At 49.8% G+C, this 27,643-nt stretch overlaps 2 protein-coding genes across 3 annotated transcripts; one reads left to right on the top strand and one right to left on the bottom strand.

Annotated features, from left to right (window-relative positions):
- The first annotated feature begins 57 nt into the window (after positions 1 to 57).
- LOC135815646 (WD repeat-containing protein 18-like) lies at positions 58 to 22,878 on the top strand. Of its 2 annotated transcripts, none has more exons than XM_065328969.1 (11): positions 58 to 340; positions 6,273 to 6,386; positions 7,192 to 7,325; positions 8,339 to 8,483; positions 8,656 to 8,802; positions 9,072 to 9,157; positions 9,753 to 9,877; positions 18,591 to 18,787; positions 20,439 to 20,463; positions 21,657 to 21,706; positions 21,848 to 22,878. In XM_065328969.1, the coding sequence occupies exons 1-11, from the start codon at positions 137 to 139 to the stop codon at positions 22,028 to 22,030; spliced, it is 1,410 nt and encodes a 469-aa protein (XP_065185041.1). In that variant the 5' UTR covers positions 58 to 136; the 3' UTR covers positions 22,031 to 22,878. The 2 variants fall into 2 exon arrangements, with proteins under 2 accessions (XP_065185041.1, XP_065185042.1); XM_065328970.1 differs by lacking the exon at positions 58 to 340 and adding an exon at positions 6,077 to 6,168.
- LOC135813325 (uncharacterized) lies at positions 10,841 to 16,648 on the bottom strand. Its single transcript, XM_065326425.1, has 2 exons — positions 16,551 to 16,648; positions 10,841 to 15,465 (listed from the first exon to the last, which is right to left on the bottom strand). Exon 2 carries the CDS (start codon positions 15,455 to 15,457, stop codon positions 10,841 to 10,843), a length of 4,617 nt encoding a protein of 1,538 aa, XP_065182497.1. The 5' UTR covers positions 15,458 to 15,465; positions 16,551 to 16,648.
- Positions 22,879 to 27,643: the final 4,765 nt, after the last annotated feature.

The following is a 27,643-nucleotide window of genomic DNA, read 5'->3' as shown; positions in this document are numbered from 1 at the left end:
CAGGGTAGGTCTAGCTAGTGCGTGCTGACCGCCTACGGAAGATTGAAAATGTTTTTCAATGACCATGATGAGTTTGATTTCGTTTACGTTGATTGCGTTCAGAATTTGTTGTGCTCATTACTGACGAAAGTCCACAATGATACCTACAGCCGTTCTTCTTGCAGAGGACACGGAGGGGACCCTGTCCCTCTGTGACATGCACACGGGTGGTCGTCACTCACAGGCATTACGTGGAAGTGCAGGAACAGTTGCATGTCGTGGTGTTGCACGACTGGGCTCTGACTACGTGGTGGCTGCGTACAAGGAGAAACCAGTACTGCACGTATGGACTTGGTTAAAGGTGGGGGTATGGTCTATATTGCTGTTCCAGAGATTGGATATATTTTTCGCCGTTTGATCCCATGATGGATTCATGCGTGAATATGCACGGGCAATATGCATTCGGGAATATTCTGAGAAAAAAGTGCAGGAAATTGTTTTGCTGAGTTTGGCAGGGCGCACTGTGGACAGGTACATGCACTACTCTCTTGTTGGATATTGCAGTGCTGGCAAGTGAAACTCGGCCTCATGAACACAGCAGAGTCACGTTCACTGCACAGCCCAACGTTCGCAGTGCTAGGTGCATGCAGTTGCGGAGGTGTTACGTTCATGGCGCTGGATTTCACTTGTCAAGACCTGTGTTTGCCGAACCCTGTACCAACAAGCGGGATCCTACATTGACCCAACAAATTTTCATGCACCGACGCAACGCGCTGAGGATCAAACTTGTATCCCTGGTATTCCGTTTCTCCCCGGAACCGGGATTATCCACACACAAAGATCTCCAGGACACAATGTTTACACTGACTCATGATCTGAAAACAGTCACAACTCTCCAAGAACTAAAACCTGAACATCTCCACAACTAGGCTAAAACCAACTCTGGCCTAACAAAAGATAGCAATAGCTAATATCAGTGCACGCACATACATGGTATAGAAAGACCCTATGGCAACACTCGACCATGTAATGTGATACAACAATAGAATGCAGACGTCTAGACACCAGAGTACTGAATAGACCTGACACATGGCCTTCTTGATGGGAATGCATGAATAGAAGCACACATGGATCATAGCTCTAACACATCCGCCTATCCATATCACGCATGAATGATTGTACTCTAACAGCCAGCATGCTGCACCAGTCTAACTGCAACATTCTCCCCCTCTCACACGAGGAGTTCCGAGGGTGAAACAAAACAAGAAACCAAAAAGGCAACCCCCTCAGAGCCTAAAAGAACAAAAGATGAACGATGGGCTCTACAAACATACGTGTAGCTAAATATGCAAAGACTAAACATATGAAAGTGACCAATCACACCACAGTACTACACCGCGGAGCTCCAGCTTCGGAATCGTGACTTTCTTCAGTGGTGTGGCTCTGGCTCTAGCAAGCGCAATGCTGATGCGCACATGTCCATCGGGGTACTCCGCTCGGACATAACCCACTGCCGCTGTTGCATGGGCCGAAGCGTCGGTGAACACATGTACCGACAGTGATGCCTCATGGGCTGGGCGATCCGTTTCCTTGAGACATCTCTGTATCTTGATCTTGCTGAGGTGCTCCAGCTCGGCAAACCACCTGTACCACTTCTCGTTCAGCTCGGCCGGAATCTGGTCGTCCCACCCGATCCCAGCTGCACAAAGCTCCTGAAACATCAGCCGCGCCCGCATGGTAAAGGGCACAATGTGGCCTCTAGGGTCGAAGATGCTCGCCATCTTCGACAGCATTTGACGCTTGGTCCACTGTTGTTCTTCAGGAGCACGGTGCGTATAGCTGAAGGTGTCTGTCTTGGCGTCCCACACCACACCGAGAGTCTTCACCACCGCTGGTATTTGCTGACTGTCGTTGCTGATGCATAGCAGTGCCTCTTTGGCCAAGTCCTCGTCCGGTATAGACTCTAGCACGGCTTGACTGTTGCTCCTCCATTTGCGGACGTGGAAAGACGCCTTTCCGAGCAGACTCTGGACTTCCTGTCGAGTGTTGATGGCGGACTCCACAGTCGGTAGTGAGTCGAGCAGGTCATCAACGTAAAACGCTTCATCAACTGCTTCCCGAGCCAACTTGCTGAAGGATGCGCCGTGCTCTGCTGACGTTGCCTTCAGAGCCCGACATGCCAGGTATGGCGATGCCTTCAGCCCAAATACCAACCGAGAGAACTCATACATGGCGGCTGGCTCATCCGGTGTGTCGCGCCACAGGAAGCGCAAATACTTGCGATCTTCTGGAGCGATTTCCACCTGCAGAAACATCTCTGCAATATCGCCGACTAGCGCTATAGGCTCTAGGCAAAACTTCATCAGCACGTGTACCAGATCTCTCTGCAACTTCGGTCCAGAGTGCATCTCGTCGTTGAGTGACTTGCCCTGGTATCGGGCAGCGGCATCGAATACCACTCGTACTTTCGTCGTAGTTTTATCTGCTCGTACCACCGCCAGATGAGGAAGCAACCACTGTTGGTCTGTCTCCTGGCACGGATGGATGTAGCCCTTGGCTATATGGGACTTGATGACGTCGGAATACTGCTGGTAGACTTCCGGTCGTTTCCTCAGAGTCCTCTCCAGGTTTCTCAGTCGCTGTTCAGCCATTTCACGATTCGGTGGGAGATCTGGCTTCTTATCGGTGCTGACCCACGGTATGGCCGTCGACACTCTGCCATCCATCAATTTCATGCTTCCTTCAACCATACGTTGTGCTTCCTCCTCCGCGACCGTTTTCGTAGCCTTAGGAACCAAACCAACGCTCTCTACCTCCCAGAACTTTGCGACGAGGTCGTCGAGAACTGCGTTGCTCCTGTCGCTGACATTCGCATGCAGGGACGTCTCTGTGAACTCTGCCGCTTGCGACTTGACGGGACCGAAACATACCCATCCGAGGGGAAGTTTTCGAGCAACTGGCTCGCCCGGCTGTCCTGCCAGCTCTTCCAGTACTCTGTGCGCTTCTGGCACGTTGAGTCCTATCAGCAGGTCGACTTGGTCCCCAGTCACCTGCGGGAAGGTAACCTCTTGGAGGTGCTTGTGCATGTGTCTCCTCGAGTTCCACTCGATCATCTCCATCGGTGCTGTAACTATTGGCTGCGTCCATGCTTCCAGCTGGGTTTCATATGAGCCGTCTTCCGACGCCATTGTCACTTTTACGCGACGGTGCTTTCCTGAGACTGTCTTTCCCCCCAGAACCGACGCCGTAAATGCCGTTGGTGTTCCCTGCAGCCCGAGGTCGTTTGCCACACTGTCTTTCAGGTATGTTGTTGAAGAACCGCTGTCCATCATGGCTGTGGCCCGCACCGTCTTGTCCTGATGGCATAACACGACAGGGACTACCATAAAAGCGGTCTTCTGCGTGGTTGCCACCGACGTATTCGTGCTGTGTTGCGGAACCACATTCTCTCGTGGCTTTGTGCTCCTGCTCGTTGAGCCTTGGTTGGCCGGAGGTGCGCGCTCTTGGTGGAGGTCAGGGTGGTGTCTGCCTCGGCACTTGTTGCAACCACTGCCTCTGCATTCGGACTTCCAGTGGCCTGTCTTGAAGCAGCACACACATAGCGATGTTCCAAGCACGAAGTCCCACCGCTGCTTCACTGACAGTTGGCGGAAGACATCACAGCTGGTGAGGGAGTGCGCTTTACCACACTTGGCGCACTGCAACACTGGCTTAGTTGTGCTGGCTGGACCACCTGTGGTGTGCATAGCTGTTGCATTACTTGCTCGAGGGGCCGCTTTGGCAAACGGCCCGGCCACATTCAGCGCAGCCTCTGCTCGATTTTCTAGCCAGTCTGCGAAGACCTCCAGGTCGAGGGAATCCATCTGGATCCTTTTCTCCGCCAAGTATTCGCCCCACTGCATCTTCAGTGCAACTGGCAGCTTATTCACTAGCTCCTGTCGGAGGGTAGGGTTGGACATATGTCCACAGCTACCAAGCAGCTTCATACATAACACTACATTCTTAACCGAGGTGCTGTACGACACCAAGGTCTCTACATCGTCACTGCGTACCGGCTTAGCTGATTTCGCCTTCGATACGAGCTCCGTGACTACTAGTTCTGGCCGCCCGAACCTCCTTTCCAGCGTTGAGAGAACTTTCGGCAGGTTCTCTGGCACGATGAGGAGCATTCTTACTGCCTCTTTTGCAGGACCTTTTAGGCAGACCCGCAATCTCTGAATGTTTTCAGCCTCCGTGAAGCCACATTGCTTGGTCGTAGACTGAAACATGTGGTGGAATGCTGGCCACTCTTCTGCTGCACCCGAGAACGCTGGCAAGTCGGTGTTGATCTTGGCTTGTCGCGCGGTGAGCCTTGATAGCTGGCTTTGCAGACCCTCATCTGCTTGCCCACGTCCATCCTGCTGAAGGCCTTTGACCGTGGAACCAGCTGCTTGGTGCGTCTTCACTATCTCCTCCGGCTCTTGATCGCTCTGAATCCGACTGCGTAGCTCCTGTTGCTGCGCACTAGAACACTGTGCGGTGTACTGGTCGTGGTCCGCACGCCTCCGCAGGCGATCATTTTCTCCGCGAAGCTGGTCCAGCTGAACTAGCAACTCCGCTCGCTGTGTTCGCTGCTCATCCGACCCTCGGCCTCCGCCTCGATCCGCCCGCTGTTGCAGGCTGGCGTTCTCCGCGCGAAGGCGTTCGAGCTTGTCGAGCAGTTCAGCTCGCTGCGCGTGTTGCTCTGCTGAAACCTGCTCGGCTCGCGTCAGCAAGCGGTCATTCTGATCGCGGAGATCTTCCAAACACATGCGCCCCTCCTGGTGTTCTCTTTCCAGGCGCTCGAGATGCGGCTGCAGCTCGCGCAGTTCCCTTTCCGATACATCCCGCTCAGCTTCGCACACCTCTTTTTCCTGCGTGACTCGCCTATTTTCCGCCTGCAGCGATGACAGGTCTGCACGAGCGCTCGCAAGATCCTTGTTCAATTTCGCTACACGTCGCTGCTCGGCGTCCGCTATTGATTGAGCTTCGCTCAGTTCCCGCTGATAGCGCTTCTCTTTCAGCACAAACTCTTGTTGCACTCGCAACCCTGACAGATTGGCCTGCTCCGTATTCGTCGACGCACGTGCGACCTCAGACTCAGTCCTCACCGCCACAGGCAAACTCCTGCTTGTGTGGGCACTGACAGTTCCGGCTACACTGGGACTCGGCACTGCGTGCGGCTCTGGATCGTGAGAAACAGCCACTGCATGTTCTGGCAGGTGCGCAACTTCTACTTCACCCATACTAGCCTCATCTCCTTGGCCAGCGTCAACGGCTGCATCAGCTTCATGGCCTTCTATGAGCTCCTCTGCGAAGACTTCGGAGGCCATCTTGGGAGAGGACGATCCTTTGGCCCCTTGGCCACTTGACGACGCTTCGTCTTGAGCTAACCTCACGAGCTCAAGCTCCTTCTCCAGGAGCCTCTTTTCTGCTTCCAGAACTCGACGCTGAGTCTCGTATGAAGATCGGGACTGTCCTCCTCCTGATCTCCTACTACTGCGCATCGAGCGCTCTTCTTCAAAACCCAAACGGGGAGGTGCTACACCTCTCGTTGACCGCGCACTTCTGCGCGTACTCCTATCTTCACCTTCCATGATGACTATTTCCAGATCCGGCTCGAAGGACCAGATATTCCGTTTCTCCCCGGAACCGGGATTATCCACACACAAAGATCTCCAGGACACAATGTTTACACTGACTCATGATCTGAAAACAGTCACAACTCTCCAAGAACTAAAACCTGAACATCTCCACAACTAGGCTAAAACCAACTCTGGCCTAACAAAAGATAGCAATAGCTAATATCAGTGCACGCACATACATGGTATAGAAAGACCCTATGGCAACACTCGACCATGTAATGTGATACAACAATAGAATGCAGACGTCTAGACACCAGAGTACTGAATAGACCTGACACATGGCCTTCTTGATGGGAATGCATGAATAGAAGCACACATGGATCATAGCTCTAACACATCCGCCTATCCATATCACGCATGAATGATTGTACTCTAACAGCCAGCATGCTGCACCAGTCTAACTGCAACACCTGGGTCAAGCGGAATCCTGTAATATTAGGACAGTTTCCGCTGCCCCAAGGGCATCCGGTCATGGCATGTTTTACTATAGTTTTGTTCTGGGCACCCAGGATCATCAGCGGATATGGTATGTTGCTGAGCCAGGAGAAATAATTGCTGCCGCAATACTTCTACAGGTCAGCTCGGGTGGTAAGATACCATTACTATACTTCTTTGCTTGTTTCTCCTCAGCACGCCCAACCAATAATTCGTATCCCTCTGCCCGGCAAGGCATTGGCAGTCGCATGCACTCCGTGTGGAATGTATTGTCTGTGCGGCATCGGTTCATCAATATATGTGTGGCAGGTATGATTTACGCAGCTTGAACCATTATTCATTGCTTAGTCATGCTCTGCCTGTCTTCTGGCACATGCGAATACGTGGACTTACTGTTGACGTAAACGCGGACGTGCGTATAATAATAATAATAGTCATGCTTGGCAGCCCTGATGTGTTCATACGACGGATTGCCGAAAACCAGTTCACAGAACGAGAGTTCACCGAACGACTCTACCTCGAACGGCGATTCACAGTGCGACATTTCACCGAAAAGCATTTTATTTTATTAGTCCATCTGACATGGTATGTATATCGGCTTCCATTGTTTTATTCATTGCCTTGTAGAGATAAGAGTGTGAATTGTTTTTTTTCAACATCACTCATCGCAAGCGGAAATGGAGTGTCTACAGCTTGGCTATTGCAGACAACATGCCAGTATGGACACTATAGGTGATGGGGCAGGGCACGAGTGTGAGCTTTGTATGGTCGGAATGTTTTTGTCGTACGGGCAGCTCTTTACGTATTTGTTTGTGGCGCGTGTTCTACTAGACCATTGTTTGATTAGTTTGGGACTACAAGAGGCTGGAACAATCAAATCATGTGTACATGAAGTTGAATATGTCTCGAACGGTGCAGTTTCACAGCCATCTTCAGGTACAATAGGGACGCCAAGGTATGAACTTTACTTTAGTTTTCTTTTGGCAATACTTCCCATGCAGTGTGTACTACAGTAATTAGATTACTAGTATGTTCTACATGTACATGTACTCAATCTCGTCTGTTCTACATGTACTCAATTTCCTCTGTTCTACATGTATGGATGTCTGTGTAGGTTGGATCAGGGCGCCTTCTAGCAGTTGTTTCCCATCATTTCCAGCCAGTGAGCGTTCTGCGCTTCACCGACGATGGCTCGCTTTTCCTCTCAGGCGGCCAAGATGGGCAGGTGCATGTGTGGGGTTTTGGCAGGTACGTGTGTTTGCAATGTACTTTGCGTGCAATACACTACCGGTACTTGTCCTGTGCTGAATGAATGCTGGATCGCGAAGCTCAGAGCCTCTACAGCTGCATTTAACAGCATTGATATTGTGGTTTCACAGAGGTTCAACGAACTTTAACTTTTAATAGAAGAACTAATATTGAACTGTCCACCTCTCCACACTGCGCTCTTGGCCCATATTAGTGAGGTTCTGCCACACGGTAAAACGTGCCAAAGTACGTATGGAAACTTCGCCGCGGTACGGGATTTAGTTTGATACGGATTTTTTCATACCGTTTTCCGTGTGAAGCGCGCTTCACACGGACTGGACTCCGTGTGAAAAGTGAGCGTACAGAGTACATGTGGCGGGGTGTTCGTGCATGCTTCGAGCATGCTACGTACAGCAGAACCGGTGCAACGTACGAAAAATCCGTGTCAAACTTCACTGCAGTTGACACGGAGTTTGGTACGTAGTTCCGTGTAGCAGAACCTCTGTATTCACAACACCGTACTCCATAGTAATAGCTCTGTGGAGCTCTGTGGAGCTCTCAATGAGCAAAACAGCTGTCTGGAGGACATGGAATATCTATCCAAGAACGAACTTCCTCGCTATGGAGTATGGTGTTGTGCATGTGGGCCAAGAGCGCAGTGTGGAGAGGTGGACAGTTCAATTATTTTCAAATGGCCGAGTTAGTCACTACTTCTGAAGAATTAGTATTCCTATTAAACTCTATCGGATAAATCACTGTATTCACTGGATAAAATATAGATAAGAAGAACTCCGCTATTACGAACCAATACCATCGGTCCCTTGGTGTTCGTTCTAAAGAGATTGGACTGTAGATGAAATTATCGCAAGGGTAGGTGTAGTGGAGAATCTGACGTTTCAGAAATAAGCCAGTGCACATGTCAGGAGTTATTCTGCCATGTGTGATTGTAGACGTGACCATTTAAAATGTATTGCATTGAAGTGTGCGGTTGATGCGGCTTGCTTTCTGTGCAGCGTTCTTAGCCAGTGTAACCGCGGCGAGGTGCCCAGCCCGCGCATATCCTGGCGGGACCATTCCCGGCCTGTAACTGACATCTACTGTGGCATAGGAGCTGCTCAGGCTCGTGTATTTACTACAGCGAAAGATGGGACGTGTCAGGTATGGCAGCAGTGATATACTCCATCTGTATTCAGTGATAATCTTTTGTGGCCAAAATTCTGCTTCAGTGGGGTTTAGCCTTAGGTAACTGTTCAGTCGATGCGAAGCAAGTTTAAACTATCTTCTTCTTCTTGTTGTTGTTGTTGTTATGATTGTGTTGTGTTCTGAACAGGTATATGAACTCAGCACAGGACAGCGTCTGTGCACACTGATTTTCGAGTCGCCGTTGCTGGCGCTGGCACTGGACACTATGGAACTGCACCTGTTCGGCGCAGAAGAAAAGGGTCACCTCATTCGCAAAGTTAACATGCACTGCACGGTAAGGCACGCTATGCAAGTAGATGTTGGTGGATGTCACTGGTACACTGAGTGCGATGAAATGAATTGTTGCTGGTGGACAAGGTAGCTAGTCTAAGTGTTCAAAATTAACTGAACGGAGTAGAGTGTTCGCCCAAGGGTCTGGCAACAACCATGCACTTGCACTTGTAAAGGGAACGGTGGGGCAAAGCATTGTCATTGTTCACATTGAGTCTAACAATGCATTGAAAGTATCATTGCTTTTGCGTTTCTGTTTCTGCATTCTTTCAGACAAGTGGCCCTCAGAAGGCACAAAGTGAGAACAGCGAGGACGACCAAGCAAGACAGTCACCGAAAATGGTGTGCACGGGACACACGTAAGTTACTTGAATGTAGCTGAGCGGCGTGTTTTTGTGTTGTAAATAAAGAAATGTGTGTGTTCATGTTTAGGAAACTTTGGCCTGAAATCCAGACTACACTTCTTGTAGTCTTCTGGGTGCTGAGTCGAACGGGGTTGGTCAGAGGAAGCTACAATGTTCCGTTCGTCCTGTAGAGGTAGTGCAAATGACATCATCACGTTTGTTTTTGTGTGGTATGGCATTGGCAGATCAGTGTTTCTAATGTCACTCAATGCAAAATCTCAGGTTATTGCATATTCGCCTACTAGTATCCTCAATAATGCAGACAGCCAGACTAGTATCCTCCATATTCCCAATCAAATAGCGCCGTTCACCATGGGATGAGTACTCCCTTCTTGATAGAGAATTTGACTGCAAACGTCCTTCCTTTCTTGAAGTGGCACGGACAAAGATGAAACTTTCTGAACCCATCGTCTTTAGTGCACTGAATCAAATGATGTTGGTTCGAGGAGGCAGCGATACATCATTCATCCATTGCTCCCAATCGGACGTGCCCTATTTCACTATTTATTTAATGATCGTGCGAGGATGTACATTGTATGGGTGTTTACAGGGGATCTGTAACGTGTTTGTCGCTATCCCCTGACGGCACAACCCTGCTATCTGCCTCGAATGATGGTACAGCACGCCTGTGGCAAGTCAGCACGTGTGCATGCCTTCTCGTGTTTGAGCGGAAGGGTAAGTGCATATTGTGCTTGGGTCTCTGATTCGCATCTCTGCGATATTCAAACTGTGCTCATGTGAAATTATCGACCACAACTAAAAACTACGCGGTCTTCAGACCCCTGTTGTGGCACGATTTCCTGGCCTTTTCGTGGAGACAACTAGAAGACTGTATTTACTTATTGGTTTCAACCATACTCTCAAATCAACCCGAAAACAAAACAACAACAACGATCGCCAAATCGCTGTCATCAGCAAAACGTGCTCGCGTGCGTGCATTGGCTTACGTGTACGTGTACATCAGTGTGCGTGCATGCATATCGAAGTGTACGAGTAGAAAAGAAGAATGATCATGCGCGCATGATGCATCGATGAGTCATACCACCACGTAACCATGGATATAAATAATGGCGACGCGATGGCGACAGCAAAGTTCCGCGTACAAAAGCGCAGGTGCAACAAGGAAAAATCAGAGTGCAGAACAAACAGAAATTCAAATCGAAAGGAGATAAATATTGTGGAGATGAAGCAAGCAGTTTGGTCTGTCAGAGGGTGCTTGCGCCCAGAGACAGGGTGACAGCAAACCCTGTCAGAGAGAGTCAGTGTACAGAATAGGAATACATAGAACGCAGCACGCTGTGGAGTTGCTGTGGAGAGCGAGAATGCAAGCAACAACGTAAGTATTATCTACGCAACTGATTATATCGGCGTATCCGACAAACACGCACAACAAACACTGTATTGTAACAACACACTCGTAAATGATGTTATCACAACAACACTCATTCTATTTCAGCGCAGTGTCCTGTCCAATCACACTCAAAATCACACTCGTAAATCTCGCACACTCGTACTCCCTCCTTGACAACATGACAACTGACACTCATAAATCTCGCACACTCCCTCCTTGACTATTCAATAGTCAACTACAAAACAACACTAGAATAGAAAGATGCGACTGCTGGTGCACTGCCATACTCACAACCTGTTGGCACTGATAAGCTGTTGTCGCTCCTGCTGCGCTCGCTGAGCTGCAGCCCGACGTGGGCGTGTCTGCCGGGTGTCCGGAACTGGGCTGGCGTCTGCTGCGTCCTCGACAGGCGTGTCGTCCGCTGCATCAGGCATCTGCTGCGTCGACTTTTCAGGTGTCGCTGCGGTTGGTGATACGACAAGCTGTTCAACCGGATAGAGGCGTTGAATCGGCCGGTTTAGCGTTGTCGGTCGGCCGCTCTTCGTTGTTGTGCGCACCACAGCTCCTCGCACACGACCATCCTCGCTTGGACGCAAGCTGTCTACGACTCCCAGCTTCCACAGGCCGCGTTGAACCCCGTCTTGGTGAATCACCACAATGTCACCCACGGCGATAGTATCAACATCGGTGTGACGTCCGATACGGTGGCTGTTCCGGAGCTCCAGCAGGTACTCATTCTTCCACCGAGACCAGAAGTGACGCAGGAGTTCTTGCAGATAGGCATATCTGCGGCTTACAGGCACTTCGTCAGGATCGTCGGCGACCATGTCAGGTAGTGACAGAACTCTTCGGCCACATAGCAGGTGAGATGGCGTCAGCGGCTCTCGTACATCCTCCGTCGAAACGTGCGTCAACGGGCGCGAGTTTAGAATTGCCTCGACATCTGCGAGTAATGTCAATAGCTCGTCAGCTGTAATCTGCGCCGACCGCAGGACCTTCTTGACGCATCGCTTGACACTCTTGATGAGTCGCTCAAAGAAGCCACCCCACCAAGGTGCCTTCTCCAGATTGAACGTCCAACGGATGTTCTTGGCTTGCAAGTAGCTCTTCGTCTCCGGTTCCACATGGAGGTCTCGCAAGAGACGTGCGGCTGCCTTGAAGGTCTTGCCGTTGTCGGACTTCACAACTGCCGGCACTCCTCGCCGCGCTACAAATCTCCGGAAGCTCCGGAGAAAGGTGGTTGTACTAAGATCGCTGACGAGATCCAAATGCACTGCTCGGGTGACTGCGCACGTATACAGTACCAGGTATGCCTTCTCCACATCTTGCGCTGTCCGCACATGAAACGGACCGGCGAAATCAACGCCTGTGTGCTGAAACGCGTAGCCGACCTGCGTGCGAAATTCACTCAGTGGAGGTGGCGGTGGTCCCGCGTACGGCTTGCCCTCCAGCATCTTGCAGAGTCTGCATCGGTGCAGCAACATACGCACGTACTGACGACCACGACATATCCAGAACTGAGCTCGTAGCTCCGTCAGCGTCTCTGGTACACCATTGTGCAGCACTCGCTCGTGGCAGTCAGCGACGATCAACTCGGTGACGTGGTGCCCGGGTATCAGCAGTACTGGGTGTTTCTGGCCTGCCGACAGATCCGCTGCCTGCAATCTTCCACCACACCTTAGCAGACCTGACTCATCTGCGAAGATGACAAGCTGCTTCTTGGCCTTGGCGATGCGGTTGGTTGCGTCTGGTGCTGACTGCTGCACGTCAGCAATCCATAGCCGTTGCGCTTCATCTAGCAGTACCGTCTCTGCGGCTGCTTCGTCTCGTCGGCCTTGCACGAGCTTCACGAACTTCAACACGTACGCTGTAACTCGCCGCAACTTCTGATAGGAGCTGTACTGTGTGCAGTCCATAATGGCGCTGATGCTGCTGCTAGTTGCGTCGGTAGTCACCAGACTTGTGACCTGAGCTGACTTCTTTAACTCTTGCCGACACTCCTCAGGGACTTGCTCTCCCTCCGTGAAGCTCGTACCCGGTGGCCGCTCACTCTCTCTGAGCCATGCTGGGCCTGTTAGCCAGACCGACGTATGCAACTCGTCCGGCGTAGCACCACGTGACGGAATGTCGGCTGGGTTCAGGGTGCCTGGGCAGAAGTCCCACACACTGACGTCGGTGAGTCGCCTGATCTCGCACACCCGGTTGTGCACGAATTGCTTCCACTCCTGCTCCGTGTTGGTGATCCAACCCAACGCAACTCGTGAGTCGGTCCAGCAGTGAGTCGATGCTACCGTGATCTGCTTGTCCAGGGCTTGGCGTACTGTGACCAACAGACGGGCGAGCGTCAACGCTGCGAGTAACTCGAGCCGTGGGATGGTCTGTTTCGCTGTCGGTGCTACTCTGGTCTTCGCCATGGCGAACTGAATGGACACGGTCGCTGCTTCGATCCTCAGGTACACGACGGAGGCAAACGCGGCTTGTGAAGCGTCACAGAACCCGTGTAGCGATACTTTGGCGTCTGCTGTAGCGCCGCTGAAATAGCATCGTGGCATGCGCACTGGTGCTGCTCGCTGAAGTGCACTCATCAGGGATGCCCACTCCCGCTCCTGTTCGATTGATAGCGGTGAATCCCAGTCCAGACCGGCGACATGTAGCTGCTGTAAGAATATCTTGAGCTTGACCGTGACTGGCGATACTATGCCGAGTGGATCGAACAACCGTGCCGCTTGCGATGAGACAGTACGCTTCGTAGGCCGTTCCTTTGCTGAGTCGAAGACTGACGCGATGTCCACCGTTATGCTGTCAGTCTGGCGGTCCCACGTGACACCCAGAACCTTGTCACAATCATGGGGCTGTACATTCAGTGATGCCTTGGCGTACGTGGAGTCGTCCTCGCACGCTGTCCCGGAGCTAGGGTGAACTGCAGCCGTATCTCCTTCTGTGCGGTTGATGTGCTCTTGCACAGCTGTGGAACTTGACGCAAATTTGCGTATATTGAACCCACCATCAGCCATGCGGACCTTGAGCTTCGTGTACAGCTCCACCGCTTCCTCGTCATCCGCTGCGCCCGCTGCCAGGTCATCGACGTACATGCTGCGGCTGATTTCATCAACGAATTCTGGATCCTCTTGCCGGTACTGCTCGAGATGATGTTTCAGTGTGGCGTTGAGGAGGAATGGACTCGATGTGAGCCCGAACATCACGCGAGCGAACCGGTACACCTGCACTTGCCGCTCGCTCGAGAACGGCCGATCCCACCACAGGAACCGCAGCGCATTCCGGTCGTGCTCGCATACGTTGAGCATGAGAAACGCCTTCTCAATGTCACCAGTCAGGGCAACTGGATAGCACCGAAAGCGGAGGAGGATGTCTGGGATGTGCTCCAGCAAATTCGGCCCGGAGTGGAGGCAGCTGTTGATGGAAGGATTCTTCCCTGCGTGTGCTGAGGCATCGTACACCACCCGCACCTTGGTGGTAGCCTTGTCCTTGCGGACCACTGCTTGGTGGGGAATGTAATGAACTTCACCCACCTCGCCGACTTCGTTTGCTGGTACCTCTTCAATGACGCCAGTTGCCAGCTGCTCTGCCATGACACGGGCATACTCACTGAACACGTCTGGCACCTTCTCGATCTTGTTGGTGAGAGACAATAGCCGCTTGTGGCTCAGTCCAAAATTGTCCGGCAGCACAGCGTGGACTTCTTTCCACGGGAGGCTCACAGTGTAGCGGCCGTCAGCAAACTTGATCGTCTCGTCGAACGCTGCTTGCACTGGGTTCCCATCCAAGGGCTGGATACCGAGAGACTCCAAGTCCCAGAACCGCTTTAGCTGCTGCTCTAGCTGCTCAGCCGTGACCGCGAACACGTGCGTTGCTGCTGAAGCTGGTGCTGATGGCTTGGGACAACCGGACAAAACCCAACCAAGCTTTGTCGCTATGGCAACCAGGGTATCACTGCCACGGATGACGTTGCCCTCTGTGAATTCCCAGTAGTGGTCTGCACCAATCAGGATGTCCACATTGGCCGCGCCAGTGCAATCATCAGCCAGTTGCAATGTCGAGAACGGTGCGAGCGACTCCGCTACCTCGGTCGGAAATTGCCGGCTGATCGGCGCGCTGATCAAGGGAACGGCTACTGCTGCCACTGACACTGGGCTCCCCTCCAGTGTAGCGATGCTTAGTCGCACGACGTCGACTTCCTTTGGCGACCCGTGCTGTGTGCCAAAACCACGTATGGCCAGCTGCTCCGTGTGGTCCGTCGGCAGGTCCAACTGTTGACGCAGGCTGTTTGTTACATATGACCGCTGGCTGCCCAAATCCAGCAAGATGCGGGCTTTGAGCTGACGGTTCGGGTCTTCCTGTGAGGCCACCGCTGCCTTGGCCGTCTGGAGTAGCGGTGCCGATGCCTGCGACATGGCGGAGCACGTTCCGGAGAATGTCTGCTGCCCGTCTGCGCAAATGGTGGTGTGATGCCGTCTATCACATTTGCCACATCGTGTCTTAGACATACACTTCGCTGCTATATGTCCTTTCCTCGTACACACAAAACAGCGGCGCTGCTGGATCAACGAATCTTTCCGCTTGGCCACACTGGTTACAACGGAACATGACGCGGTAGCGTGGTCCCGCCCACAGTAGATGCACGCCATATTGTGCACTGTCGTGTTTAGTGATGCCGCTGTTGCCATGGCGCCCCGGCTTGGTTCTCTGGTGCCACTTTGGACGCTGGACACATAGGAACAGCGTTCCCTGGTTCTTATTTCTTCCCGCAACTGCCGCAGCACTTCTTGCAACGAGAAGGACGCATCGCCTACACCTTTGCAGACATCCAGGCGCACCGCCTTTGGCAGTTTCTGGAGAAGAATTGGGGCGAACATGTCTCCATAATGCTCGGTCTTCCGGCCCATATTCTCCAGTGACCGCACGTGGTTCACTACACTGTCCAGCAATTTGCGGAGGCCCGACAGATCATGCTCATTGCTGATACCTGGCAAGTTCAGCAGGGCATCCATATGCGCACTGATTATACGCTGCGGATCTCCGTACCGCTGCTCTAGACACTTGACTGCCGCTGCGTAATTCGCCTCTGTGAGGCTCAAACCACTGATCACTGCTGCTGCTGCTCCGTAAACACTGCTACGTAGGTATGTGAACTTATCCGTGTCTGTCAAGCCGCTATTGGAGTGGATCAGCGACTTGAACACATCAAAGAAATGCTGCCACTCCATTGCGTTGCCACCAAACTTGCCGAGCTCTAGTTTCGGCAGCTTCACTCTGGCAGAGCTGCCACTGGCCGACACTGACGACAGCGTACTCAACTGTGAGTTGGACGCTGACGACGCCACAACACTCTCTTCTGTAAGGGCAGCAAGCTTCTCAGTACTAGTAGTAGTATTATCACTCGCGGCATCCTCAGTGATCGGGTTGACTGCTTTTCCCGAGTCTGCAGTACTCTCTGAGCTCTCTCCCAGTGTGCTCAGTGTACTGGCGCGTCGGTCATCACGGGTACGTGCTTTTTCCTCTGCTGGGAAATCCAATATACGGTCCAGTGTGCTGCAGAACGTCTGCAGCTTCAGTGTCCAGTCATCCGCCTCCATGACTTCCTCCTCAACGTCTCCATCACTGACGTCACACACTAAATCCAAGACCTCTGCGTCCAGAGCGGCCAGCAGCTCCCTCTTGCACGCCAGCAAATTGCGTGCATGACGCACAGACGCACGGACATCGTCGGCCAACACATTCAGATATCGAGCTTCGTCCACAACGTGCTGGAACTCGCCCATGCATCTCGTGCACGATCCCCGATGGCCCCCACGCACCCTGCGCTTCTTGCGCAAAACAAGCTGATCCTGCGTCTTTGCCGACGCTTCTACTGCTGGTTGTTTTGTCCCAGAGCTAGTGGTCTCACTCGTCTCTCTGGACTCCTCCTTCTCCTCCATGACTGACCAAATTTCTCAATTTTTAAAACACTAATCGACTCTCGATCTCAAGCTCCACGATCCGGCTCGAAGGACCATGTGAAATTATCGACCACAACTAAAAACTACGCGGTCTTCAGACCCCTGTTGTGGCACGATTTCCTGGCCTTTTCGTGGAGACAACTACAGTCAGTTTCAAAAAGATTAGCAATCCTGGTGATCGCCCGGGGAGTTTGCCGTCTTACCGTATGAGCGCTCGAGCGCTGCCTGGAAAAACTCACTGTGAACTCGAAGAAATATTCCGCGCGAAAGCATGAAAAATGACAACTCACTCAGGTCGATGTCGGTACAGTCGTGTACGTCTGGTTCACAACAAACGAGTTCTTCCTCGTATCGATTATGGAGTCAGAGAGGACATGTCGAAAGTGTAGTAAATCATTAATGCCAAGGCTGACGAGCGGCATGGGTCCCAATATGTTTTGTGATCAAATAGTTTCTTTGAGCTGCGATGCTATTTACTCTCACCATGTGACGAAAACGACATCGACACAGACTCATTCCCAAGGCCATGACTTGGCGAAGCTATCCGTATGACTTCGACAACATTTTGAGAAAAGCAGACGCCTGTGGAAGCTGATAGAAGACGGCGTTGACTTCTAAATTCAAATAAATTGGCGATCTTGAAATACTAAAATAATTCTCAAAAAGAAATCGATCGATCGATGTGCCGGTGTATTCAACACGTAGCTACAGCGCAATGACTTCCGTATTCACTCACACCGTTTCAGTGTTGTGGGTGTGTTCACATGGCGAAAACAATGAAAAAAAGTGTGAGTTGAAGATTTTTTTTTTTTTTTTTTTTTTTGTGAGTTGAAGATAGGTTGGGATTTGAACTCACAACTTCATGGTCAGCAGACAGCATCCATAACCACAAGGCCAGAAAGGAAAAGATAAATCGTGGGTTTTGATAGAAAAATCGATACTGGCTTCCAGGGCAAATTGCAAACCATGGGAAAAGGCCGGAAACCTGGCCGAAATTCTAACTCCTTAACGGCTGGTCCAATTGTTCCGAAACCTTCACAGAACAATTTGCCGTGCCCTAACCAGCCTTTTTATGTACTTCGTTGTCCAATTTCCCCTTATCTTCATACTTTTTAAGACCAAAACCTGATTGCTAATCTTTTTGAAACAGACTATAGAAGACTGTATTTACTTATTGGTTTCAACCATACTCTCAAATCAACCCGAAAACAAAACAACAACAACGATCGCCAAATCGCTGTCATCAGCAAAACGTGCTCGCGTGCGTGCATTGGCTTACGTGTACGTGTACATCAGTGTGCGTGCATGCATATCGAAGTGTACGAGTAGAAAAGAAGAATGATCATGCGCGCATGATGCATCGATGAGTCATACCACCACGTAACCATGGATATAAATAATGGCGACGCGATGGCGACAGCAAAGTTCCGCGTACAAAAGCGCAGGTGCAACAAGGAAAAATCAGAGTGCAGAACAAACAGAAATTCAAATCGAAAGGAGATAAATATTGTGGAGATGAAGCAAGCAGTTTGGTCTGTCAGAGGGTGCTTGCGCCCAGAGACAGGGTGACAGCAAACCCTGTCAGAGAGAGTCAGTGTACAGAATAGGAATACATAGAACGCAGCACGCTGTGGAGTTGCTGTGGAGAGCGAGAATGCAAGCAACAACGTAAGTATTATCTACGCAACTGATTATATCGGCGTATCCGACAAACACGCACAACAAACACTGTATTGTAACAACACACTCGTAAATGATGTTATCACAACAACACTCATTCTATTTCAGCGCAGTGTCCTGTCCAATCACACTCAAAATCACACTCGTACTCCCTCCTTGACAACATGACAACTGACACTCATAAATCTCGCACAGCTCATGTGGTGCGTGGAGTGTGCTCTCTCCGGGTCACTTGAATGAGCTCTACGAACTACTTGAAGCAATCTAACTTCTGCTTGCTGCTCACTGTCGTTCTCAGGCTTTTGTTAGGCCATCTCTTTTACATTTGGGTTTGTCTTTGAGGCTTGCATTTCATGCTCCTAGCTAAGAGTGACATTTGTGTTGTGTTTATTTTCTGAAGGACCAGTAAGCTTTGGCTTCATCATTGCACTACCCGGTGTCCTGTGGAACAGGCAGCCCGGCGCACGCTTGAATACGGATTACCTACCTCCTCTGGCTCTCTTCGAGCGGCAACTTGCAACTACTTCTGGCACGTCTTCTTCTATTGCACCACTCGACAATTGTCCAGTCCGCCTTCATGGCCAAGCTCAGTCAAAGGTTGGTGGTGACATGAACCAGTGCTGGTATTTCAGCTTTGCATTACCACAGAAGATTAAAGGGGAAGTTAAGGCAAAAATTAAAATTTCACCAGTTGTAGTCTTCGGGGTGCTGAGTCGAATGGTCTTGGTCCGAGGAAGCTGAGACGCTCCCTTCCTACTTGAATCCCAATCGAACTCGCGCACTTCCACCGAAACTGGGTGACTGCGCCCTACGAGATGGGGATTTGTATGCAAAATGTCACTAAGAAGCGCCATTTCGTTCTTATAAAAGCACGGATGACCGCGATTGGCCCATATGTTGTAGTCTTTTGGACGCTGAGTCGACTGGTTTTGGTCCGAAAAGGCTGCGATGCAGCGTTCCGCCTTTATTCCCAATCGAACATGGTTGAACAAGCGGTCACGTGCTCCTGCGTACGCCAGTCACCTGGTCACCGTGCCTGCAGGGTACAACTTACTAGCCTGTTTGACCTTTTTTGGGTGCAGTCCTGTCACTCGAGTTGAACCTTGGTGTGAAAGTTGTCACCTGCTGGCGTGGTGACCAGGTGATTTGGGCACCCAGGAGCACGTGACCACTTGTTCAACCATGTTCGATTGGGAATAAAGGAGGAACGCTGCATCGCAGCCTTTTCGGACCAAAACCAGTCGACTCAGCGTCCAAAAGAGTACAACATATGGGCCAATCGCGGTCATCCGTACTTTTATAAGAACGAAATGGCGCTTTTAGTGACATTTTGCATACAAATCCCCATCTCGTAGGGCGCAGTCACCCAGTTTCGGTGGAAGTGCGCGAGTTCGATTGGGATTCAAGTAGGAAGGGAGCGTCTCAGCTTCCTCGGACCAAGACCATTCGACTCAGCACCCCGAAGACTACAACTGGTGAAATTTTAATTTTTGCCTTAACTTCCCCTTTAACTATTACAGGAGTAAACGGAATTATTACATGCACAGCACTGTTCAGTGTTATTTCCACGTGCATGACTGTTTAATCACTGCCTTGCATGCAGTCTTTACCCTTGTCACACCGAGTGTATAATAATTACCACATAATACACCACTGCACATAATACATCACTGCACATAATACACCACACCAGTACACGTAAAAGTGACGTAATACATCACACCAGTACACGTAATACATCACACCAGTACAAATGATATCAGGAGTACATAACCCCCCAGAGTGTGCAACGCCTGATCCTGCTGTGCATAGGGTCTTGGTCAAGCGTAATCGGATCTTTGCGTCATAATACCGTACACATCTGAGGGGAACCCGGGGAGTCGCGGGTACTCTCGGATCAAAAACGATGGTGCCCTGCCTATACATCACACCATTAGTATTTACACGTCACACATCACACCACTACACGTAGTATCTCTAGTCACATAATGAAATCAACCAACCAGCCGTGTGGGCCTAGAGTCAGAGTTTTAAGTCTGTTGTTATCTTCGTCGTTCTAGTTTGCATCTCCTGCAGATTTAGTTTGTTCATTGTTGCTCTTTCTTGTTTGGAAGATGGGTGGCACGTGAACGTGTGAGCAGTACTGCTTTGTAGTGCGGTGTACTGTCTGTGCTGTGTCCACATATGGCAGTGATGAACTCTTTGCTTTATGTGCTGCATCTGCTGTTGTTTTGTTTGGTTTGTTCAGGCCGGGCCAAAGCTGGCGTTACAAGGTACGGCCATTCAAAATTGTCTGCGGATGTGTTAGCGTTGTCAACAGCATTTCGTTCTGTACTGTCTTAGTACGCACCATCGAAAACATTTGCTGCTGCAAGACTTGATTTGTGCAAAATAAATTATACATGAATCATGATGTAATGTTGAATTGATTGCTGGGTATGCCTCTGACCCCCAGTATTCAAAAGTGACTTTGGCTTCTTGAAATCCTCTGCATTAGTCCATTACGAAATAGTGGTTGTGACTTCGGCGATGATTTGATAGGAATGGGTTTGCTCCCCACACTGGAGCTCGCGCTATTCCGCCGACTGGACTAGACACTTGACTGACTCACGACTGCCATCCAGAGCACACGAGAAGTCCATCGAACCTTCGACTCAGCAAACCTGCAAGAAAGCACCACTCCCAGTTTCAGGCACAATCTTCCTTAGCCTACTCGAGCTCAACTGATGAGGGGCGAATTCCCCGAAACACTGTGTGCTGAGCAGGGAGTGGTGCTTTCTTGCAGGTTCGCCGAGTCGAAGGTTCGATGGACTTCTCGTGTGCTCTGGATGGCAGTCGTGAGTCAGTCAAGTCAAGTCGGCGGAATAGCGTGAGCTCCAGTGTGGGGAGCAAACCCATTCCTATCAGTCTATTAGTATGTGAAAACTAAAAAGTTTCCTCAGGGGCAAAACACTTGGTAGGAGCACACACTTCAGGTTCTTCAACAACATTCTGGAATTCTTCACACGTAAACTTTCGTGTCTTCTCTTCAGGTTTACTCGTAGACATTTTCAGAATGTTGTTGAAAACCAGAAATGTGTGCTCCGACGAAGTGTTATTAGTCTATGTAGTGTTCGTTTCTATCCGTAGCTGTCTACTACTGTTGTGCACTGTGCACTGGTAGATCTGCAGAGGATGTAATCTAAAACATTAGGCTTGGCCAACCGCGCAGGTGACAGATGTGCATGAACATACGTATAATATGTACTGTACAAGCACTACTTCTGACGAACTTCTGAGACGAACATATTATTCCAACGGAATGACGAATTAGGAAGTTTAATAGATTTGAATGCCGCTTGTACAATTTGTGGTATCCATGGCCTTCGATGTGAGGCTGCTGCACTGTGGCCACTTTTTCTTTGATAATTATCTATCACTAAATCTGTTGTATAATGTGTTCTCACTAAATGCTTTGGGCCAACAGGCAAAGAAAGAAGTGACTACTGGAAGACGTACTGGTGGTCTTGCTGCAGGGTAAGTCGCACAGAGTTGCTACTACCAGGGAGGTACAATCATATGCATGTGGTAGCAGTGACTGATTATGAGCTTCTCTTACGATATTGATCCCTGTAATCAACACTTCAAGGTATCTTCCTGGTGTTTTCTGTCGTTCAGGCTGACGAAAAGAGCAAGAAAGAGGCAGGCAACACCGAAGCCATCCAGTCCAGTGCGCTTGTCAAGCAACTGCAGCAAGAACTTGCGGAGATGCGCAAGCTCAACCGCAGGCTACTGCGGGATGATGTTCGCTCTGTTCTTTCATCACTGGATCAACCGCAGTCCGCATCTAATAACGGCTGATGACCTGGATGGAAGTGCCACGGTAGATCTTCATTCTCTAAGCTGTCTCTTTCATGAGATGATAAGCGTGGCAAGCAGGCCATGGCCACTCGAAGTAGTATTTATCTTTATGGAAGGAGTGAACATCTATTTGGCTGATTTCGTTTGTGTCATGTGCAACAAGAAACTTTCGCCACCTGTATGTTTCAGCCTGCCACCGCTATGGGGAAGACCTGAACTGTTCGATAACCGCTACTGGCTGGGGCTTCAGACCATTTCCTGTCCAGCCCAGGCTATCAGAAGTCCCCGTTTTGCACATGCCACTCGCGCGTGACTTTCACTGGGTGGCGTTCCGGCCGTGGAGTCTGCTCGCCGTTCTCCTGTGCTTGTGCAGCACCTTACTGGGTGCTGAGAGTGTGCAGGCGGTGAATACAGATCACTGCTATAGTTTCTACGCCGGAGCAAGCTGTGACTCAGGGCCTCTCTTTCCTTGCTGAGTTTCTGAGTGTGTGCAGGCAGTGAACATAGTTCACTGCTATGGGTTCCTCGCCGGTGCCAGCTGTGTGCCACAGCCCCTCTTTCCTTGCTGTTGGCCAGCAACCTCTCTACCATCTGGTTTCTGAAAACCAATGCACTGAGGTTTGCTTCTTCTGAAGTCATTGACTCTGTTCGAGTCTCGTGTACTTCACTGATATTGTGAGATGAGCAGACCTGTAGATACATGTACTTGTTGTACATGATTGTAGTTTATTTTTCTCTCATTTCTGCTCTTTGTTGATTGTGGCGTTTGCTCTCCACTCAATAGGCTCCCGCAGCCTTTGGTCAATCCTAAAAAAATCAATCAATCAATGACTCTTGACAGTGTGCCTGTGCCTGTGGTGTCTGCGTGCACACACACACACGCGCGCTCACGCACATACGTACACATTATAACCTCCATACATCATTATTATGTACTGCACTAAAGTAACTTAGTTACCTGAACAATTCTACCAAGTTTACCATACATGTAAGTTGTATACTTGTAGTGGGAGAAGGAGTTCTGTACACTTGAGTCTTGGCACCACATGCTACATATACTGCAGTGGACATACACTGTACAGCCGGACTTTGTGGAATTTTTAGTCGCACAAAATAATAATTGTCCACGGCCTGGCGAGGGAACTACAAAAGCAAGAGTATAATTTTATAAGTTATAACCCCAGGGTTGTACTCTGGACAAAAACTTCAAAAAGTCATGTACAGACTCAGTACATGTACTAAAATAGTCAATAGATCTCGACTACAATAGAGGCCTGAGCTGGATATGACACGCAGTGACCAGGTGATAGCCTGATATAGGCCCAGACAGATCCTGCCGGTAATTCTTTCGGCAAAATATCGAAGAATTGAAAGAGCGGAAATTGCCGGCAAAATCGGAACAAAATATCGAGATGTTGGGTAAAATCGATGCCTGATACTTGGATTTCCTCGGTTCAGCAGGATACACTCTGACTGCCCAGGCAGGACGAGATCATGTCACCGAAATATCACTGGGATTCACTGTGGATCCACATAATTTTGGAAGAACTCAGGACACGTGCGTGGAAATCCGTGTTGAGAAACCGACCCTGCGGTTTTATGAAACGTTGTACGGGATTGTACGGGAATTGGATAAAATACACGTTTTTCCGGAGCAAAATGGAGCAAAATATCGAGATTCTTGTGCCAGGCTCGGCAAAATATCGAAGATTTCGCAGCACCATTTTGCGGCAAAATATCGAGGCGAGCGTAGATCTACGGTCGGAGCGGGAGGTATATTATGCTCCGCAGGCCGCGAAAGAGAGCCCGTTACCTGGACCCCTACTCGCGCGGGTAGAGCGAAACTGAGCACCCTGGGATGCGAGCAGCTTTTTAGTACTCCCGGGTCCAAAATCTCACCACCAGGCCGGGATGATCAAAACGTCTGCCGGGTCCAGGCGAAGCGCCAGCACCGAAAAAGAGCCCTAAAAGTTGCACTTTTATTTTCCAAATCCGACCCCAGGCCCGGGAAATTTGAAACTCAGCTCAATATCGCCAAAAAGAGACTATTTTATCCCTTGCTCACAAGAGCTTCCCTGGTGGTATCGTCTTGTTCCGAGGCAATGTTTGGGAAGGTGCGGGCATTAGCTGCCCTAAGTTTCGCGGAAAGCTCCAAGCGACATCATTTTCCTCGCTTTCTCGCCAGAGTTTTCAAGACCGACGCAACTCGTCGTCAAAAAGTACTCAGCGTGGATTTCGTGCCGAATTCCGCCCCAAACAATTTAGGCTGACTTCTCGCCACCAATCGAACCCACTGATATGTATCTACCTATACACGAGCAATGGTTTGAGCCCAAAGAAGGACAACTTCACAACGAGCACACTTTCTGAGGGTAATATTTTCTATGTATATCAGTATTAGAACACCATCAAGACGACAATTTGACCAGCAGAAAGACATAAAGTTGCACTACAAATACAGCAGCTGTATAAACATTAATAATTGAACAGAAAACTATGTAACTGGATCCCACCAAAAACAGTAAAGTATCCCAAATAGTATGCGCATACACATATACATGAAGGAAGGCTATGTTGCCACCATACATTGGCTACGCACACGGACATAATTCTGGAGAGCTGAGCATCAGCGTGCGCACACCCCCCACACACACATCTGCATGCACGCGCGCACACCCACACATGCGCATGCACACGCGCGCGCGCGCGCGCGCGCACACACACACACACACACACACACACACACACAAACATATACACATGCACGTGCGCACACACACCTGCCCTGTGCTGTCGAGCCACTGCCACAAGGGTTAAGTGGGCCTCGAAGGCACCGGAGAGAGAATAGGAGAACGCAGTCCCATAGATACACACACACGCGCACACACACACACACACATGTACACAACACGTGCAAGTACACACGTGGCAGCTTACTACAAGAGAATCAGACAAGTTCACATGTGGGCATGAACTGTATTCACAATTGGTCATACTGTCTTGGGCATATGAGGGAGGAGCAGGAGAGTGAGTACGTGACTCAGACACAATGCGCTTCGACATGCTAGCACATGCACCGGTTTCGGACAGTGGCAGAACGTGACGGAAAGAGAGAGAGAGAGAGAGAGAGAGAGAGAGAGAGAGAGAGAGAGAGAGAGAGAGAGCACCAGCGTTCCAGCTCAAGCTCCAAATTTCTAGTTGCTTCTCCTGGTCACAGTAAACACAGAATAGGGCTCAGGCAATGCCGAGGAAGTGCTTGTACTTGGTGCAGTGTCGTGAGCAGGATAAACTTCCAACATCTCTACACAGTGTAGCTCTTCAGGCGCACACGAAGACTCAGAAACCGGAATATACTTTACATGATGATTGAAAGTCCAGCAGCACAACAAAACTTCCAAGGACTGGTTTGGCACTAGCTTCCGTCTCATTGGCATGTGCCCAGCCAGTTTTGGAAAGAAAGAGTAGACGTTCATTCCTCGTTCAACCTGCAATGAACTGGAGACAACACAAACCAACAAGACGACGATGGTTGTCATCAGCTCATGTGTTCACCACCGCAGTGCTACCATTCACTTTCCTGCTCCAAATGCACTACCAGGCTGCATGGTACTACTGTCGTGGACATGGAAATCAGGTCGCACGTATAGCGGCCCCAGGGCGCCGGCCATGCAGCCGTAGCACGGTTTATCATGCACTGCTGATGGTCGCATTGGATCAACATGTGCACTGCATGCAACGTTCTGTACGCGCTGAGGGCGCCGGCCCCGGTCAATCAACTGGATTTCCATGTCCGCGACAGTACGATGTGTCGATAATAGTGTCGATAATAGACCGTGATTGCATTTTCCAATGATTAGGACTGGTATTATTTCTATTATTCACACTTAGAAAGAAAACAAGGGGCAAAATTTGATATGGATTATGTGGTTGTTGGCTATGTCACCATTTGAAAGAGGGTTGCAACCGTGATAGCACTGTAACATGAGTTTAAACCTACGTATTGCATGGTATACTCAACAGTTGGCGAGCAGAGAATTTCGTGCCGAATTCCGCCCCAAGGTTGTGCACAGCAAACAACTTGATATATCATTAGCCCTACCCTTGTGCTATACGTACCCGTTGTGCCGATCGAGCCTGAGCCCTCTACTCGACTCCACGGTCCAATGACATTCGGTCATCATGGCCAAATTCAAGTCACTCAAGTGTTGAGAAGTGTCTACGTCGTCGCACACGGCATGTGTCGACATACAAAAATATGTACACGATAGAGAAAGAACAACTGAAGAGCAACCAACTGGTTTCAGCATTCTCCTTCAAAGGATAGGTCGGTGGCAGAGGACCAAAGCCGGACAATAGTTGGAAATTCTCAGCGTTGAATTTCTACAGGCTGTAGATACCTGGAAAAGCTCGATTTCCCGCCACGGAAAATAAAAAAGTCTTGATTTGGGGTGCTGGCGCTTCGGCTGGGTCTGCAGCCTACAAACGTGGATCTGCCGACACTGTGCTGTCGACGACATGTCCGGCAAGGCACCTCCTTGCGTGAAAGCAAGGAACGCTTTTTTTTAGAAAGGAAGCTTCTTCTCCAAAATTTAAAATTTTTGAAAATTATTCCTTCTGAAAATATCATCGCGTTCTTGACCTCGAAGCTGACTGCTGAATGCGATTAGGAAAAGAAGATTCCTGAAGATACACCAGACTGATTCTGGCAAGCCGTCTGTCGTCTAGATATGCAGTTGTTCGTCATGCATGGTCAGCAATCTTCCTCGTTCGTCCTTTCGTTTTCCTGACCACGATGATGACAAGCAGCTCTCATGCTCAGGTTAGTGCTGTACTTGTATGTCTGGGCACACAACACATCTGAGATTCACCCACTGACGTTATCGAACTGAAGAATGCAGCAAGGGTTCCTAGGATTCTCTTGATTTCGGAACAAATTTCCTTCACTTTCACCCTCTCAGTCTCTTCCCCATGCCCTCCATGCATGCACAATCGAGTTTGCATTTCAAATGTTGTTTTTACTTTGGCAGTGCGTTCGATAACGTTAGGACAGTCTAAGTTAGGTGTTCTTCTCTTCAGGCTTATTGGACGTGTAAAAATTCTAAAAAAATAGCTTCCATATGCTAAACGCAGATCCCTGTGAATACGGTTCTGCTGGGCAATGATGTTTACACCAATCTACACTCTATGCTGTCACAGCATCCACAACTGATCCTCTCTCTCTGAATTAACTATTTGATAAAGCCAATCTTTAAATCGCTGTTGCATAGGATCTCGGGTGGGAAGAAGCGATGAATCGATACATGGCATTGTGAAGAAAAGAAGAACAAATTCACATTGCACGTGAGACTCGGTTAGAAAGACTGAGTTTCTGCATTCATAAGAATGTCACACCCCGGGGATCATGATAAAGAAAACATATGTCGTGAAAATGACTGAAAGAACCAAAGAAGTATTTGATCTTCCAGCCAGCTTAGCCTGGTACTACCATACTAGCAGTGCTACCAAGTACCAGCCCTCCATATTTTCTGTATTTGTACGGAAAATCACTCCTTGTGCGCACTACAGAAATTGAGCAAATGGTATAGAAAATCGGAGAGGATCAATCAGCTGTGT

Source organism: Sycon ciliatum, chromosome 4, assembly GCF_964019385.1.
Source record: "Sycon ciliatum chromosome 4, ocSycCili1.1, whole genome shotgun sequence".
NCBI classification, from domain to species: Eukaryota; Metazoa; Porifera; class Calcarea; order Leucosolenida; family Sycettidae; genus Sycon; species Sycon ciliatum.
The sequence above is the reverse complement of the archived record's forward strand: the minus strand, read 5'-3'. Positions and strand labels throughout refer to the sequence as shown.

Bases quoted from the DNA above. Each gene is read 5' to 3' on its own strand.
- LOC135813325 (XM_065326425.1), bottom strand. From the start codon at position 15,457: ATGGGCCGGAAGACCGAGCATTATGGAGACATGTTCGCCCCAATTCTT.
- LOC135815646 (XM_065328969.1), top strand. From the start codon at position 137: ATGATACCTACAGCCGTTCTTCTTGCAGAGGACACGGAGGGGACCCTG. The intron at 341-6,272 runs GTGGGGGTATGG...GTTTCTCCTCAG, and splicing joins ACGTATGGACTTGGTTAAAG to CACGCCCAACCAATAATTCG. The intron at 20,464-21,656 runs GTACGGCCATTC...TTGGGCCAACAG, and splicing joins GCCAAAGCTGGCGTTACAAG to GCAAAGAAAGAAGTGACTAC.